This window comes from Carcharodon carcharias, chromosome 10, assembly GCF_017639515.1.
Source record: "Carcharodon carcharias isolate sCarCar2 chromosome 10, sCarCar2.pri, whole genome shotgun sequence".
NCBI lineage: Eukaryota > Metazoa > Chordata > Chondrichthyes > Lamniformes > Lamnidae > Carcharodon > Carcharodon carcharias.
In genome coordinates this window covers 34,728,614-34,745,492 of record NC_054476.1, presented here as the reverse complement: position 1 = coordinate 34,745,492, position 16,879 = coordinate 34,728,614, and the positions used below count along the sequence as shown (strand labels likewise).

Sequence of the window (16,879 nt, the reverse complement as noted above, 5' to 3'; positions counted from 1 at the left end):
GCTTTCAAACTGTGGTCAACACTGGGCTGTGTTGATCACCATCTAGAAAACTTTACAAGTTAGTGGAGAGGTACAAAATATATTAAAAAACATAATGGAATGTTGGTCTATATCTCAGCGGCTGAAACATTAAGGGGTGGAAGTTATGTCACAGTTACAAAAATCGCTGGTGACAACCCTTTTAAAGTACTGTGTTCAGTTTTGGGTATTGCACCTCAGGAAGAATATGTTGTCCTTGGGTACAGCACAGATTTCAGTGGAATGATACTGGGGTTAAAGGGTTAAAAATGAGGACTAGGCTTGTACTCCCTGAAGAAGTTCAAGGGATGAACTAGTTGAGGTGTTTAAAATGATTGCATTGATTTGATAGCGTGCTGAGAGAAACAATTTCTTCTGGGGAGTGGGGTGAATTCAGAACAAGGGATCATAACTCTAAAATTATAACTAGGCCGTTCAGGGGTGGTGTCAGGAAGCACTGTTCCACTCAAAGGGTAGTGAAAATCTGGAACTCTCTCCCCCACAAAAAGCCGTTGGGGCTGGGGAATCAATTAAAAATTTCAAACCCGAGATTGATAGACTTTTGGGTAAGGGTATTAAGGGGTACAGACCCAAGGTAGGTAGATGGAGTTAAGGTACAATGGAATGATGGAACAGGATCAAGGGGCTTAATGGTCTCCTCTTGTTCCTAGGTTCCCAATGGCTAAGTTGTTACAATGGTGACATTGCTTCTCAAAGGTGGTCACCTGGCTGAACTTCAAAGAGCTGCAGGAAAACCTGAAACCATCAGTTAAGGTTAGGTCATAATTGTCATAGCAATATCAACGAGACAATTCCTTCAAGGTTTTATAGGACTGTAGCAGACTTCAAGCCAACCATTCAGATGTACCCAATCCCTTTAAGAGTATTATGATATTGAAAATAAGAATAACTTAAATAAGAAAGACTTTTGCATTTATTTGGGGCTTCATTGCCCTTCTCAAACATCCCCAAGTGTTTCATATCCAATGAAGATCTTCAAAGTGCAGTGACTGTTGTGATGGAGGTGAACTGATACACAGCAGAATTTCACAATCAGTAACTAATGAAAGACCAGCTTTTTACAGCACTGGTTGGGAGGAATGTTGGTCAAGAGAATTAGGGAATTAGGGGGGTGAGCCATCCTGTCCTTTTTCAAACACTTTCAGGGCTTGGCCTAAATGGCCAAGTGGTTATGGTACTGGGCTTGTAACCCCAAGATCAAGAGTTCAAATCTCACAATGGCAAACTATGAAACAATGTAACTTCATCTGAAAACAGATGGAAACATGTTTAGTTCTGGTATGATAGCCAAGTGGTTATGGTACTGGGCTTGTAACCCCAAGATCAAGAGTTCAAATCTCACAATGGCAAACTATGAAACAATGTAACTTCATCTGAATAGGAACAGATGGAAACGTGTTTGGGCTTGGCCTAAATAGCCAAGTGGTTACGGTACTGGGCTTGTAGCCCCAAGATCAAGAGTTCAAATCTCACAATGGCAAACTATGAAACAATGTAACTTCATCTGAAACAGATGGAAACGGGTTTGTACTCGAAAGAGGGTTTCAAACACTTTCAAGGCATCTTTTACCATCTATTTGAACTGGCTGACATTATCTTGGTTGCAATAACTGGTCTAAAGTTTGGTTGACCAATTTGGAAACAATGCCACTTGAGCTTTTATGATATAAATTGTAGATTATATTGTGCTCAGCTAGGTGTTCAGGGATGGAGCATTACCCATTTCAGTTACTCAGCATCAAACTCTCAGATGAGTCAGACACAGCACAGCCATCCACAGGGCAAAGTTCCCTCCACTAAACTACAAGCTGCTTCAACTATACTTTGAAATGCATCCCGTCTTATCTTTTCCTGGCTTTAAATTGGGTGCTGCATTTGACTACCAAATAAACAGTGATTACACACCAATTGTAGCTAATTGGCTGCAAAGCACTTTGGGACATCCCGAGGACAGGAAAGACACTGAACATCTGAAAAGCAGGATACTGCGAATGCTAGAAATCTTAAAAAACAGGAGAAAACGCTGGAAATAATGAGTGGAGCTGCAACTTTTCTGTGGACACAGAAACAGAATTTATGTTTCAGGTCGATGACCTTTCATCGGAACTGGGAAAGTTAGAGATGCAATAGGATTCGAGCAAGAGGTGGATGGGACAAGGACAAAAGGATGGCCTGTGATCAGGTGAAAGACATGAAAAATTGAATGACAGAAGAGTTAGTCTTCCAGGGCCAAAGAGAATAGTGAGGGGGCAAGAAAAGAAACAAAGGATGTGCCTAGAGCAGGTGCGCTGCTATCTGAAAGCAAAAAAAAAAGGGAAAAAACCTAAACAAAAGGAAACAAAAGCGGGGCGGGGGGGGGGGGGGGGGGTGGTGGTGGTGTGCGGTGCAGAGCTTATAGTTAAAATTGATGAACTGAATGTCAAGTCCAGAAGGCTGTATGTAAAGTGCCTAACCGAAAGTTGAGGTGCTGCTCCTCAAGCATCCAAACCTGTGACCTCTACCACCTCTAAGGACAAGGCAGCAAATGCATGGGAAGACCACTGCCTGCAAGTTCGCCTCCAAGTCACACACCACCCTGACATGGAATAATATTGCTGTTCCTTCACTGTCACTGGGTCAAAATCCTGGAACTCACTCCCTAACAGCACTGTGGGTGTTCCTACAATACATGGACTACAGCGGTTTCAGAAAGCAGCTCACCACCACCTTCTCAAGAGCAACTAAGAATGGGCAATAAATGTTGGGCTAGCCAGCAATACCTACGTCCTGTGAACAAATTTTTAAAAAGGCTTATGTTGATCTTCACTGGAACAGTGCAACAGGTCAAGGACAGAGCTGAACATCTGAATTTGTTTTATTCACCTTGTGGTTTAACTGCCCTACAGCTCGTGCTAAATGCACTGCCCAGTGTGGATCTAAGCCTTACATACGAAATAGGAGCAGGAGGAGGCCATGTGGCCCATGGAGCCAGCTCTGCCATTCAACAAGATCATTGCTGATCTCCTACCTCAACTCCAACTTCCCGCACTATCCCCACATCCCTTAATTCCCTTGGTTATTAATAATTTGCAAAGATCTATCGACCCTGTCTTGAATATACTCAACAACTAAACATCCAAAGCCCTCTGGAGGTAGATAATTACAAAGACTCAACCACTGAGTGAAAAATTTTCTCACCTTATTCAGAAATGGCTGACCCCTTTTTCTGGAACTCTGACCCTGTGTTTTAGACACTTCAACCAGGGGAAACAATTTCTTCGCATCTACCCTGCCAAGCCCTCTAAGTACTTTATTAGATTAGATTAGATTCAGTTAGATCACCTCTCACCTGTCTAAACTCTGGGGGATATAGGCCTTGTTTACTCAATCTCTCCTCATAGGACATTCCCCTCATCCCAGGAACCAACCGAGTAGACCATCATCGCACTCCCTCTAAAGAAAATATGTCCTTCCTTTGGTCAGGAGCCCAAAACTGTAAACTGTACTCTAGTTTTCTCTCACCGTGGTTAGGCTCACTGAGCAGCTGGTCTGAATCACGATCCTATAACCTGCCCAAACTTAGTTCTGACTCTTTACTTCTGATCCCATCAGTCAGGGCCAGATTTGAACACTGGTTTTGGAAATGAAAGGCCCAACATGTAACACATTACCTCTTTCAGCTCCACAGCCAGCAAACCCCCGAGTCATTTGCTGGTACACAGCCCCATTAAAACTAAGATAACACAAAAACATACAGAAGGATATTTCTAACCTTTGGCAATAATCCTAGGAACTGCAGTAAAACAATGAAATAGAATTCACATTTCCACAAAACACATCTTTTATTTTTCTACTTGTCTAGTTATCACTGTTTGACCTTGCACCATGAATCCCTTAGTCATTTAATCTCCCCTAAACTCTAATATTACAGAACTTCCCTTTTGTTCTTTATCACCATCCTTCCTTCATTCCCCTGCTTATAATCTATCACATTTCTAACTTTTCCCAGTCGTGATGAAAGATCATCTACCTGAAAACTTAGCTTAGTTTCTCTCTCCACAGAGATTGCCTGCCCTGCTGGGTACTTTCAGCATTTTCTGTTTTCATTTACTGAAATAGAATAATCAGATTTACTTACACATACTTAGGTTAACATCCTTCTAGATTTTTGTCCTCTTTTTGCATTCTTTTCTCTCAATAACAGTGCACCAAAATTGATGGTGGCAAAAGGTTTGAAAGGTTAAAAAGAAAATTCATGGAATATCAATGTTTATTCCGGAATTTAAATCCACAAGGCTAGTCATATAATGAGGGAATACAGTCTGGTTGAATCCACCCCACATTTGTCTGACTCACTTGACTCAAATTCTTCATGCAAAAGGATCCATGGTTCAACGAAAGCTAAACTGTTATTATGCCTGTCTCAGTGCCAAAAGCATTAAAACTGGAGAAAGATTGACTGCACTGGTAAACATTTATTTTCTAAAGCCACAGATCTTGCCTTCCTGTGACTTTCCTTCACCATTGAACCCCAGGGGTCAGATGAAGAAAAGCATCTATATTAGATAAGGTACTAAAAGTATTATAGACTGGTTCAGGCTAATGGAACTTGGTAGAATTGCCCAAATGGACCAGATAGTTTCTGATATGATTCCTGTCCTCAGGATTATAAAGGATGAGATAATGCAGACCATGACCAATTGTTTTACCTTGCCCAGAACAGTAGAGCCAGGGTACAAGGCCTGAGCTTGAAGAGGATAAATTCAAAACTAATCTGTGGAAACAATACTTCAATGAGTGAGTAGACAATCAATGGAACGGGAACTCCTAGTGAGATGATGGAAACAGTTAACGTAGATTCATTCAAATGTAAATAAGATAGATTTCTTTCAGAAAATAATATTTTGTTGCCCAATCTATGAGTAATTTGAGACATGATGCATGGTGAATGCAGCGATCTTGGGAAGAACAGATGACTTTGGACCTATGGTTGGGGGCTTTCCTCAACTCATGTCTGGGACCGTTGTAGAGATTAATGGCTGTGATTAGTCAACAACTCCATTATCATTGGATCAGGTTACTACCAGGATGGACCCTGGACTTTTCTCACCAACAACTGGCATATTCCTAAGGCAATAAAACTGTTCAGAATGCGCCAAATGTGGTGCATCATCGCATTATAGCAAGAGACCACTTTAAATACAATGAATTGTACAGCTGAACACTAGCATTGTTTGTACAAAGCCCTTGCTTGAATGAAAAGTTTCTGAGACACAAATGACTTCATGCAGTCATAAAATGTTGCTGCAATTTGGTAGATTGTTGGCATCATGGACTTGGTGCAGAATATTATTCAGGAGGCTAGGGCGTGTGACTTTCTCAGTTTAGGCCTGAAAGAAGTGGAACCTGGGGGAAGGAACTTGGCAAGTTGCCTCTGCACATGAACGCTCTCAAATCTTTGGCAAAAACCTGTTCACCATTTCTGAGAATGCTTTAGGGATCATCAACCAGGCTCCTACTCCGAGTCTGATGGTTATGGGTTCAAACCCCATACCAGGATTTGAGCACTGAGTACAAAGGGATTGCTAGTTAGAGATGCTAAATCCAGGGCATTGTCTATCTACGCAGGCATCACTATTCAAAGAGGGGAGGGAAACTTTCCTACTGTCTTGACCAACATCTCCAACATTAAACCAGGTTAACAGGTCATTCATCTAATTTGCTGTTTGGGGGATCATGCTGTGCATTAATTAGGCTTTCCATTTACCCAAAGAGTTATTCCACTTCATTCATTAGGATGTAATGGGTGCCTGGGATATCCTGTGCTCTTATATAAACACAACTTCTTTTGTTTATTATTCTGGGTAGGGGCTATTGTTCTTACTTTTCTTTTAATTTGATCGTGGGATGTGGACTTCACTGGGAAGGCAGAATTTATTGCCATCCCTGAGAAGGTGGCAGCTGCAGGTTTGGGAGTTGCTGCCCTTGGAGCCTTGGTGACGAGCTTTGTCCTGGACAGCGTTGAGCTTTGAGTGTGCTAATGGAGCTCCACACATCCAGGCAAGTGGAGAGTATTTCATCGCATTGACTTGTGCCCTGTAGACTGTGAACAGGCTTTGGGGAGTCGAGAGGTGAGTTACTCACCACAGAATACCCAGGCTCTGATCAGTTCTTGTAGCTACAATAATTATACGGCTGGCCCAGCTAAGATTCTGGTCAATGGTAACCCATTAAAGCAAGGCCTTGTCTGTCCTCTCAGGCAGATGTAAACAAATCCATGTTACTGGTTTGAAGTGCAGGGGAGGTCTCTCTGATGCCCTGATCAATATTTTTTTTTAAATCACTCAACTAACATGGCTAAAACAAATTATCTGGCCATTTACACCATTGCTGACAGAGTGTGTGCAAATTGGTTGCTGCATTTCCCTACAAAAATATTTCATTGGCTGTAAAACACTGTGGGATGTCCTGAAGTCATGAAAGACATGATATAAACGCAAGTCTTCGTTTTATGGTGAGACATGAATAAAATGGGCCACAAAGGCTCAATAAGTCTCATATTTAAAATCTGACCTCAACCAGCAGAGCAATAACACCATGGAGGAAACAACTTATCACAGTATCCTTGGGGTTCAGGATGGGAAGAAAAAGCATTGAGGGGAAATATTTACAGGGCTACGGGGAAAGAGGTGAGTGGGACTAATTGGTTAGTGCTATTTCCACAGGCACAATGAGTCGAATGGACTCCTACTGTTTATCATTCTACGATTCTACAATTCTGCGACTTGAAATGTTGATTCTGTTTCTCCTTTTATGGAGGCTGCCTGACCTCCTGAGTGCTTTTCAGCTTTTCTGTTTTTACTTAGTACAGCTCAAGTTTGGTTGATGTGGACCATTCCTACCTCTGTCAGAGCTGTCACTCTGTACAGAAGCTCTGGAGGAAAGCTGGCTCTGTAAGCGCTCAATTTCAATATCTTTTATGGTCAACTGTTCCTGAAGATCTTCTATTTCAGCCTGAAGATTGAAAGAAAGATAAAAAATTTAACCAAATCAAAACATCAAACTATTTTGAAAAATTAGCCAATATTTAACAGACCTGTCTCAAGCGCTTTCACTGGATAATTCTCAAATAGCAAATGTCAGAACTGGCCAATAGAATTATCTGCAAAAGGTTGGTCAACGTAAACACTAACTGTGCAGGTCAGAATTGTTCAGGATGGGAAGGTATTTGGATTCAAATCAGTCTAAACGATAAAGATCAGGCCAAGCACAAAGATCAGAAAGAGATCACAATGATAAAACTTGGAGCAGAACACGTAAAGGGAAAAGAAGAGGCTGATGAAAGAAGTGGCTCATAAAAAATACTTTGTACGTAGAAGAGCCGAAAGACAGAAGGCAAAGTCTCAGTGTATAGATGAGTTGTGAAAGGGGTGTGGGGCTGAGGGGCGGGAGGGGAAAAGGTAGGTGGGAGGGAGGGGGAGAAGAGAGAAATGGAGAGAGGAATGGAAGAGAGAGAGGCATTTAAGGAGTGTTTCCTCTTGTGGGTGAGTCCAGAACTAGGAGGCACTGTTTTAAAATTAGAGGTCACCCTTTTAGGGCAGAGATAAGGGGAAATTTTTTCTCTCAGAGGGTTTCGTGACTTTGGAATTCTTTGCCTCAGAAGGTGGTGGAGGTGGGTCATTGAATATTTTTAAGGCAGAGATAGATAGATTCTTAGATAAAAGCTAAATAAATAGATAGGTTCTTGTTAGGAAATCAAAGGTTATCAGGGTTAGATGGGAAAGTGGGAATCGAAACACAAGATGATCAGCCATGATCTTATTGAATGGCGCAGCAGCTCGAGAGACCAATTGGCCTACTCCTGTTCCTATTTCTTATGGTCTTAATCAGTCTCTTGGTCCTCCTTTGCTGAATTCTAAAGTGCTCCCTCAGTTTACTGTAAACTGCTGCCTCAGGCTTGCCAAGTTTTCTAGCAACTTTATATGTTTTCTCTTTGGATCTAATACCATCCTTAATTTCTTTTGTCAGCTATGGTTGGGCCACTTTTCCTGTTGTGTTTTTGCATCAGAAAGGAATAAATAAATGCTGCTATGCTTAGATTCATTCCTTAAATATTAGCCATTGCCTATCCACCGTCAAGCCTTTTAATGAAGTTCCCAAATCTATCTTAGCCAACTCACAAGTCATACCTTCCTAGTTTCCTTTGTTTAGATTTAGGACCCTAGTTTTGGATTGGACTATTTCACTTTTCAGCTTAAGGACGAATTCTATCATGTTATGGTCACTGTTCCCTAAAGGACCCCACACAACAAGATTATTAATTAACCCCTTCTTATTGCACAAAACCAAATCTAGGATAGCCTGTTCCCTAGTTGGTTCTTTGACGTACTAGTCTAAAAAACCATCTCATATACACTCCAGGAATTCATCTGCCACAGTATTATTGCTAATTTGGTGTGCCCAGTTTTTATGTAGATTAAAGTCACCCATGATTACTATAGCACCTTGTTACATGCATTTCTAATTTCCTGTTTAATACTATCCCCTACCTTACCACCACTGTTTGGAGGCCTATATACAACTCTCACTAATGTTTTCCACCCTTTGCTGCTCCTTAGTTCCAATCAGACTGATTCTGCATCTTGATTTTCTTAGCCAATATCCCCTCTCACTACTGATTTCATCCTTAACTAACAATGCCATGCTACCTCCTCTTCCTTTTTTGCCTGTCCTTCTTGGATATCGAATACCCTTGGATATTCAGTTCCCACCCTCGGTCACCCTGCAGCCATGTCTCTGTAATTGCAATCATATCATACCTGTTTACATCTATTTGTATGATTAATTCATCTATCTTGTTGCGATTGCTCCCCTAGTTCCTATTTCTTATACGGTAACAGCCTACTTACCCAAATGTACGCAAAGCATGCCAAACGCAGAGCAATGTGAGAACATTTAATTGGGTCAATTCTGAAGTGTGCAAAATTGTAATAGCTCTAAATCAACTGTTATGTTGAAAGAGTTAAACCAAACAGCTTAAAGCACTCCACTGAGCTGATAATCCACTGTTCTGGCAGAAAGTTACTGCATTGTTTATGATAGTATTATTCCTGTAATATTAGAGCAGAGCACTTGATACGCCTTGTGGGAATATGAAGTGCAGTCACACACTTGATTCTGTTGCTGTTTCAACAGCTGAGAAAGCAACAATTAAATTCCAATATTGCCTCTTCTGTTAATTGCTCTGTGTTGTAATTTGCAACTTAATGTCACCAACAGCTTCTGTGTCAGGTTTGAAACAAAATCTTACAATGTTCTGCCACCTTAAAATAGTACCAGGAGTTCTCAAGCAGTCTCTGAACCGAAAGCTAACCTTGTTGGTCCCTTTAAGGCTACTGTGAGCTGTGGCTCAGTGGGTAGCACTCTTGCCTCAGAATCAAATGGTTGTGGGTTCAAAACCCACTACTGAGGTTTGAGCACACAATCCAGACTGGCATTCCCAGTACAGTACTGAGGGAGTGCTGCACTGTTCGGACTGCAATCTTTCAAATGAGGCCAAGTTAAACTGAGGCTCCATTTGCTCTCTCAGGCGGATGCAAACTTTGAAGAAACATAGAGCTCACTCAAGTATCCACTGCCATTGTGTATTCCTCAATCAACATCTCTAAAACCGAAGATCTAGTCATTATTTCATTGGTCTTTGTGGGAGCTTGCTGTGCGCAACTTGGCTGCTGTGTTTCTTACATTACAACAGTGACTACACTCAAGAAAAGGTGCTTAAATTGGCTGCAAAAGGCTTTGGGATGTCCTGAGTCGTGAAAGACAAATACAAGTTCTTTCTTTTACAATGCAACATCAAAGATGTTGTTTAAAGAGTTGGGACCCATGTCATTTAAACCATCTTTTGACATTTACCGTAGCCAGATAATGCATTTATTCTAGTGTGAAGAGTAGTTTTACTTAGCCTTAGAACTGACCACAAACAGTTAAACATGACTCGCCTCTCCTGTTCAGATGGTGTTTGGTACAAAGCAACACACTGCTGGGTAAGTAATGAAGAGACCGAGTGAGGGGCCTGCAGAGTCTTCTTCAACATGTTGCCTAGTCTCTAATACTTAACCAGAAGGAGAGGTCCTGAAGGGAGAAGGCTGGGGCTTCCTTTTAAAGCCTCTGCGAATCACAAAACAAAGTGGTGGGTGTTTGGCGTACAAAGTTGCAGGAAGCAACACTAAACTGAAGTGGCTTCTTGGAACACGCAGGTGGAAGGGCGGTTGAACACCCAACAGAATGGTGTGAGTTAGGTGGGGAACAGGGGTTGCAGACAATACTGCACATCTCCTGAGAATTATAGCAAATAATGGGGGAGCACATTCAGCCATTGTAAAATCCAACTTTACCAGGTTAACCTCTGATATTGACAAGTCCATTTTCATTTCCTCCTCTCCAAAAAAAAAATACTTTACAAAATAAAATTAGTTAACCATCATAAGACAATGGGAAATAAATCTGGCTTAAACACTAGTTCACAACACCAAGAAAAAAATAAAGCTAAACTTTAGATGGCACAACTTTAGATGGCCAAAAGCTACTTAAATGTGTCATACTTTATGCTCATATTTATGATTCCAGAATCATTAGTGTTACATATTCACAAATCATTATTTACGTATTTACATTTTTATTCAAAGGGGCTCTGTAGCTTGCCCCAAGCAAGGTCTATAGAAAAATGTCAATTCTTTTTCAAGTTCATAAACCTTGTGCTTACCCTTATTCGTCCAACATAAATGAATCAATTCAAAGTCATCATATGTTCTTAGCCCGGCTTTCAAATAACTCCACGGCCTCGCCTCTCCCTATAGTTGTAACCTCCTTCCATTCTACAGCCCTCTGAGATCTTTGTGCTCCTCCATTCTTCGATATTCACTGCTTCACAATTGGCAGCCTTGCCTTCACTTGCCTGGGCCACTGCTCTGGAATTCCCTCCCTAAACCCTTGTGCCTTTTTATCTTTTTCTCCTAATTTAAGTCACTCATTAAAACCTACCCCTTTAACCAAGCTTTTGGTCACATGTCCTACATATCTCCTAATGTGGTTCAGTGTCAAATCTTGCTTCGTAGTGCGCCTGCGAAGCACCTTGGGATGCATTAGTATGTTTTAAGGAGCTATATAAATGCAATTTGTTTTTTTTTGAATGGCAACTGTTATATATTCATTGAACTTGTGGTTTAGCACAACTCCAATCTTTGGTGGAAAGTCATTGGTTACTCCTGTACAAATCTGGAGAGCATATTCAGAAATCAATTTATGAGCAACTGTGAAGAGGCAAGAATTCCAGATCACTATAGTAAAGGTTTTCAGAGGGTGACATCTCCCCAAAGAGTTAGTGTTGCATTTTCAGTATTGTACTATATCGCAATACTCAATTTATTTGGTTTCTTCTTTGCATCATCCATTAAACTCTAAATAGACCTGCCCACAATCCAACTCTTTTATCATCTCCATCATTAACCTCTTACACTTCCTGCCCCTCAACTAATTGATTTTAAAATCCTCATCCTTACTTACAAATTGTTCCACAGCATCACCTCAATCTATTCCTATGATCCACTCCCGTCATATATTTCACCTCATACCCTTCCATCCTCTTAAATTGGACCTTTGACATAATGACCAGCTCCCTTCATCCAAGAGTGTCCAATTGTCTCTGCTCTACTCTCTTGAACAGTCTCCCTAAATTGCTCCCGCCCTCATTTCTTTCTCCATCTTTATAAACCACCCCAAAACCCACTTTCTCAACCAAATTCTCAATCGTCTGTCCTATCTCTCGCACTATGGCTCCTTAATACATTTTACCTCATTTTCTCACCAGCCAACTCAACTTCAGATGCAAGTTATTGTTGTGTAAGTGAGGGGTCTTGACAAGGTGGATGTGAAGAGGATACTTCCTCTTGTGTGAAAATTTAGAGCTAGATGTCACAGTTTAAAAATAAGGGGTCGCACATTCAAGGAGAATTTTTTTCTCTCAGAGGGTTGAGTGACTTTGGAACTCTCTTCCGCAAAAGCTAGTGGAAGCAGTCTTTGATTACTTTGAAGGTAGAGGTAGATAGATTCTTGATCAGCAAGGGGGTGAAAGGTTATTGGGGGTAGATGGAAAAGTGGGGTTGAAGTTGCAGCCATAATCTTATTGAATGGTGGGGCAGGCTCGAGGGGCTGAGTAGCCTACTCCTGCCCCTAATTCGTGTGTTCGTAACTGGACCAAATTTGCTTTTATAATATTTCTTCCTAGTATTTGTACCTATGCCAGGACTTTCCTGGCCTACTGAAACATCCTATGATTAAAGTTACTAGAAAGCCCAGCAGTAACTTACAACCTCACTAACTGACCAGTGTACCTGATTGAGCCAATCATCTGCCCTTCACTGAACCCATCTGACTTTCATACCATTGTATCCAACTCTGGACACCGCACTGTAGGAAGAACATCAAAGCCTTGGAGCGGGCACACAGGAGATTTACAGGGGTGTGGGGGTTCAGGTAGATGCAGCAATTGGTGAAGCTCAGATTATTTTGAAGATTAATAGGAGATTTAATAAAAGTATTCAAAATCACAAATGATAAAGACAGGGAGAAACTTTTTCCACTGGCAGAAGACTTGTAACCAGAGGCTGCAGATCTCATTTCATCGAATCATAGGCCTGAATTTTTTGTTCGCTGGGCACGCGCAATCAGCAAGCCCGACAGCGGATGGGAAATGGGCCCCTGACTGCGATCAGCCCCCGACTGTGATTTCACACTGGCCGGCCGATTAACGGCCAGCCAGAGTGAAGCGCACACTGAGAAAGGCTCAGCGCTGCCGGTGGGAGCGGGAAGAGGGCGGGTGCTGATGAGCACTTCCACTGAGCTGCCTGAAGGCAGACAGATGCCTCTGGGAGCTGCAAACTTCCAAAGAATAAATGCAACAACAAAAATGCTGCAAAATGTGCCCATGCAGAATCAAGCAAGCACTTGGAAAGCATTCCTCATAAAAAGCCAGTCCCCAGATATCTCTTTTTATTTCCCCACGGAGAATTCATCCTGCCCTGGATCAAGGTTTGAGCAAAAATGTAAAGGCTGTCTGGCCAATTGGCCCGTCCGCCAGCCGTAAAGGTGGACAGGCCATGAAAGATCGCTTTCAATTGCCTCCTTTATGGGCTTAATTGCCCACTTAATTGCCAGCGGGCACACTTCTGACTGCTGTGCACGCCTGCCGACCTGAAGATTGCTCACATGTGGGATGATGTCGGGGGCGCTCGCCCAATGTCATCGTGCGCTATTTCGTCTCTGTTCGGGTCAGGTGTGCGCCTGCCCGTGAGGCGTAAAATTCCGCCCATAGAAGTTACAGCACAGAGGGTTATTCAGCCCGTCATGTCCATTCTGGCTCTCTGAAAAAGTACCTCAGCTAGTTTTACTCCCCGCCTTTTCCCCATAGCCCCGTTAATGTTTCCTCTTCAGATAATTTACCTTTTGAAAGCCGTGGTTGAATTTGCCTCCAATTAGATCCTAAACAGTCACTACATAAAACAAGTTTTCCTCATGTTGGCTCTGGTTCGTGTGGCAATTACCCAAAATTGGTCTCCTCTGGTTCTGACCCTTTAAGATTTAAGATAATTGGAAAAAAAGAGTCAGAGGGTATTTGAGGGAAAAAAAGTTACTCAGTGAGTTGCTGTAATCTGGATTGTGCTACCTGAAAGGGTGTGGGAAGCAGATTCAAAAGTAACTTTCAAAAGGGAATTGGATAGATAGTTGAAAAAGATAATTTTTAAAAATTGCAGGGCTTTGGGGGAAGAGCAAGACAATGGGACTAAATGGGTAGCTCTTTCAAAGAGCCAGTAGAGGCATGATAGGCTGAATGACCTCCTCCTGTGCCAGAATAGAACCAGAATCAGATGGGTTCCATGACAAGTTGGAAATTACCTTGCACATCTCATCAATTTGCTTATGACTGAGAGTGTACATAGCCGAGTCTGTTCCACATCTAACTGCCACACAGCAATGTTGTTAGCTAGTATCATGCAATGATGAACAAGTCCATTAGAAAAAGGAGACAAGGCAGCTTTGACCTTTACTATGATTAGCATGAATGCAAATAGGTAGATGACAGCCATGATATCAAACAGAACAAGAAGAGCTCGACATTTCTGGTCCCACTGATGGTTCACTATTTGCATCTGCACAACTGTGTGTTTCAATTTGGCTGCTGATTTGTAATATCGTGAGTGAGGAATAAACAGCTAGTAGGATAGAAAGCCAGAATAATGGGCACACAGCTTGGAAAATGGCGTGAGCAATGTTGTGCATTCAACCAGCCAGCCAGATGCGAGTGCTATTGATGTAAGCCAAACAATGCTTTAGTGAGATTCCTAAGGTTGACAACAGCAGCCCAATCAGGTAAGCCAATTAGGTAAGACAAGCAGGAGGAGAAGAGCAGGCAGAGTGTTATGAACTAATCACAACTATAGATGGATTGACACATTCAACTGTGTTCCTTGCATCACGTTAAATGAATCATTACCAACATACTTTAAAATTGAAGGCTGAACCTTTAGGGATCAAAAAAGAAAAAGAAATGTGGGGCTATGGGGAAAGACTGGTGGAGTGGGATTAATTGAACAGCCCTTTCAAAGAGCTGGCAGGGGCATGATGGATTGAATGGCCTCCTTTGTGCTCTAATACTTTATTATCCAGGGTTGGGGCTGTGAAGTGACAGGTAACATTCACGTCACATAAGAGTCAGGTAATAATAATTTGCAATAGGAGAAGGGCCATAAATCTCTGTATTACTGATAACGCCCCCCCCATGGAGGTCGGCATTGAATAGATGCCATAGTGGAGCAGTCATATTCACATTGTAGCCACTAGGCTGAGGTTGGGTACTCTCTGGTGAGTGGATCCTGACCCCGCAACATCTCACCACCTCCTACAAAACGAGAGTATGAGGTGAAATAATCACCACACGTCTGCAGCAGTAATGATAATTGAAAAGCTCAATATTATCCAGGATGAACACTTTCCCTCAATCAGCACTCATGCCACTTCTCAATATCAACACTTCCACGCTGTGGCTGCATCATGTACTGCATGGCCTCACATCTTCCTATCCCCAGCTCTACAATCCTTTGAGATTTCTGCACTCCTCCAATTCTAGCCTTTTATTTGTCCATAACTCTGATCACTCCACCATTGCTGTCTGTGTCTTCAGTTGCCCAGACATTAGGCTCTGGAATTCCCTTTCTAAATCGCGTCGCTTCTTGACCCCTCTCTTCTCCTCTCAGGTGCTCCATAAAACCTACCTCTTTGCCCAAGCTTCTAGTCATCTGACCTAATATCTCCTTATGTGACTTGGTGTCAAATTTATTTGATAACGTTCCTTAGAAGCACATTGGAATGGTTTACCACATCAAAGGCTTTATACAAATGCAATTTTTGTCCACCAGATATACGACATCAGCTCATTAAGATTTACCCAAATGCATGATTTTCTTCTCCAATCCCTATCAGAAAGGAAGACTAGAACAACAATGACATGAGAACACCATCCTATTCCTTAGTCACACATCATCCTGATTGGATGTATACCATCGTTCCTTCCTTGGCATGGGATCAATATCCTAACACTTTTCGTGGGAACACACCACAAGGCCTACTTTTGTTCAAGGGATACTGTGCACAGTCCTTGTCTCCAAATGATGCAACAGGCGTAGAGGGGCTGCAAGAAGGTGCAAAAAGGGTTTGCAAGGATGAACTAAGAGGTTATACTTTTCAGGAAAGGCTGAACAGGCTGGGGCTCTTATCTCTAGAAAAGCAAAGGAATGATGGGTGAGCTGATAGAAATTGTCTTTAAAATTCTGAAAAGGTTCAACAGGGTCTATGTAAAGATGTCTCCACTTGTGGGGGAATCTAGAACTTGAGGGCCATAATCGTTAAACAGTCACTAATAAATCCAAAAGCGAATTCAGAACAATCTTTTTCACCCAGAGAGTGGTGAGAATGCAGATCTCACTACCATGTTTAGGAGAATGCTAAAATGCTGGCATTGAACAGTTGGGCTGAATGGCCTGTTTCTGTGCTGTACATTCCATGTAATTCTATGAGAAGGCCAACAGCATTTTTCTAGGGATGGGCAATAAATGTGGCCTTGCCAGATATCCCCACCCCAAGAACAAGTTAAAAGCTATGCCATAGATTTAGGGAATGAACACTATTGGTGAAAGTAATGTGGCCAAATTGGAACACTGAACAGCAACACGCTCATCAAATCCCACTGAGGAACAACAGAAACAAATGGAAAACATCATTTTTTTTTTACCTTTGTGGATTGCAGCTTCTGCTCATACTGAAGCTTTTCATCCTCTAGCTCTTCCACTTTGGATTTCAGGCTCCGTAATTCCCGAAGCAAGTTCTGGAATGTCAACAAAATGCGACTGATGTTAACAACAATAAAAAGACTGTTGAATAATTCAATTAATCTCTGACGCAATTTGGCCTGTTGAACTATTTAAGGTTTTGCCTGTTGACTGGAACAGAGAAGTTAGTTACATGTGGCCTGAAAGCAAATCCCACACTAATCTAAGACATTGTTCCATAATTACTTGAGAGATAATTGGATAAAGAAAGACAGACGTGCATTTATATGGCGCTTTTAACGATGTCAGGACCTCCCAAAGGGTTTTACAGTCCATGAAGTGTCATCACTGCAGTAATGTAGGAAATGGAGCCGTCAATTTGGGCACAACAAACTCCCACAAACAGCAATGGGATAACCACCTGATAATCTGGTTCTAGTGATGTTGATTGACCAACAAATGTATGTCAAGGACACCCC

General features: G+C 41.9%; 1 protein-coding gene across 15 annotated transcripts in view; it reads right to left on the bottom strand.

The window, feature by feature from the left end:
• The window catches only part of LOC121283058 (liprin-beta-2-like), a 312,826-nt gene that overhangs the window by 58,866 nt on the left and 237,081 nt on the right, over positions 1–16,879 (bottom strand). For all 15 annotated transcript variants that reach the window (XM_041197066.1, XM_041197067.1, XM_041197065.1 and 12 more), the window contains 2 exons: positions 16,364–16,456; positions 6,921–7,032 (listed from right to left, as the gene is read on the bottom strand). In XM_041197066.1, coding sequence (XP_041053000.1) covers positions 6,921–7,032; positions 16,364–16,456 — 205 coding nt within the window. The remainder of the gene's footprint in view (positions 1–6,920; positions 7,033–16,363; positions 16,457–16,879) is intronic.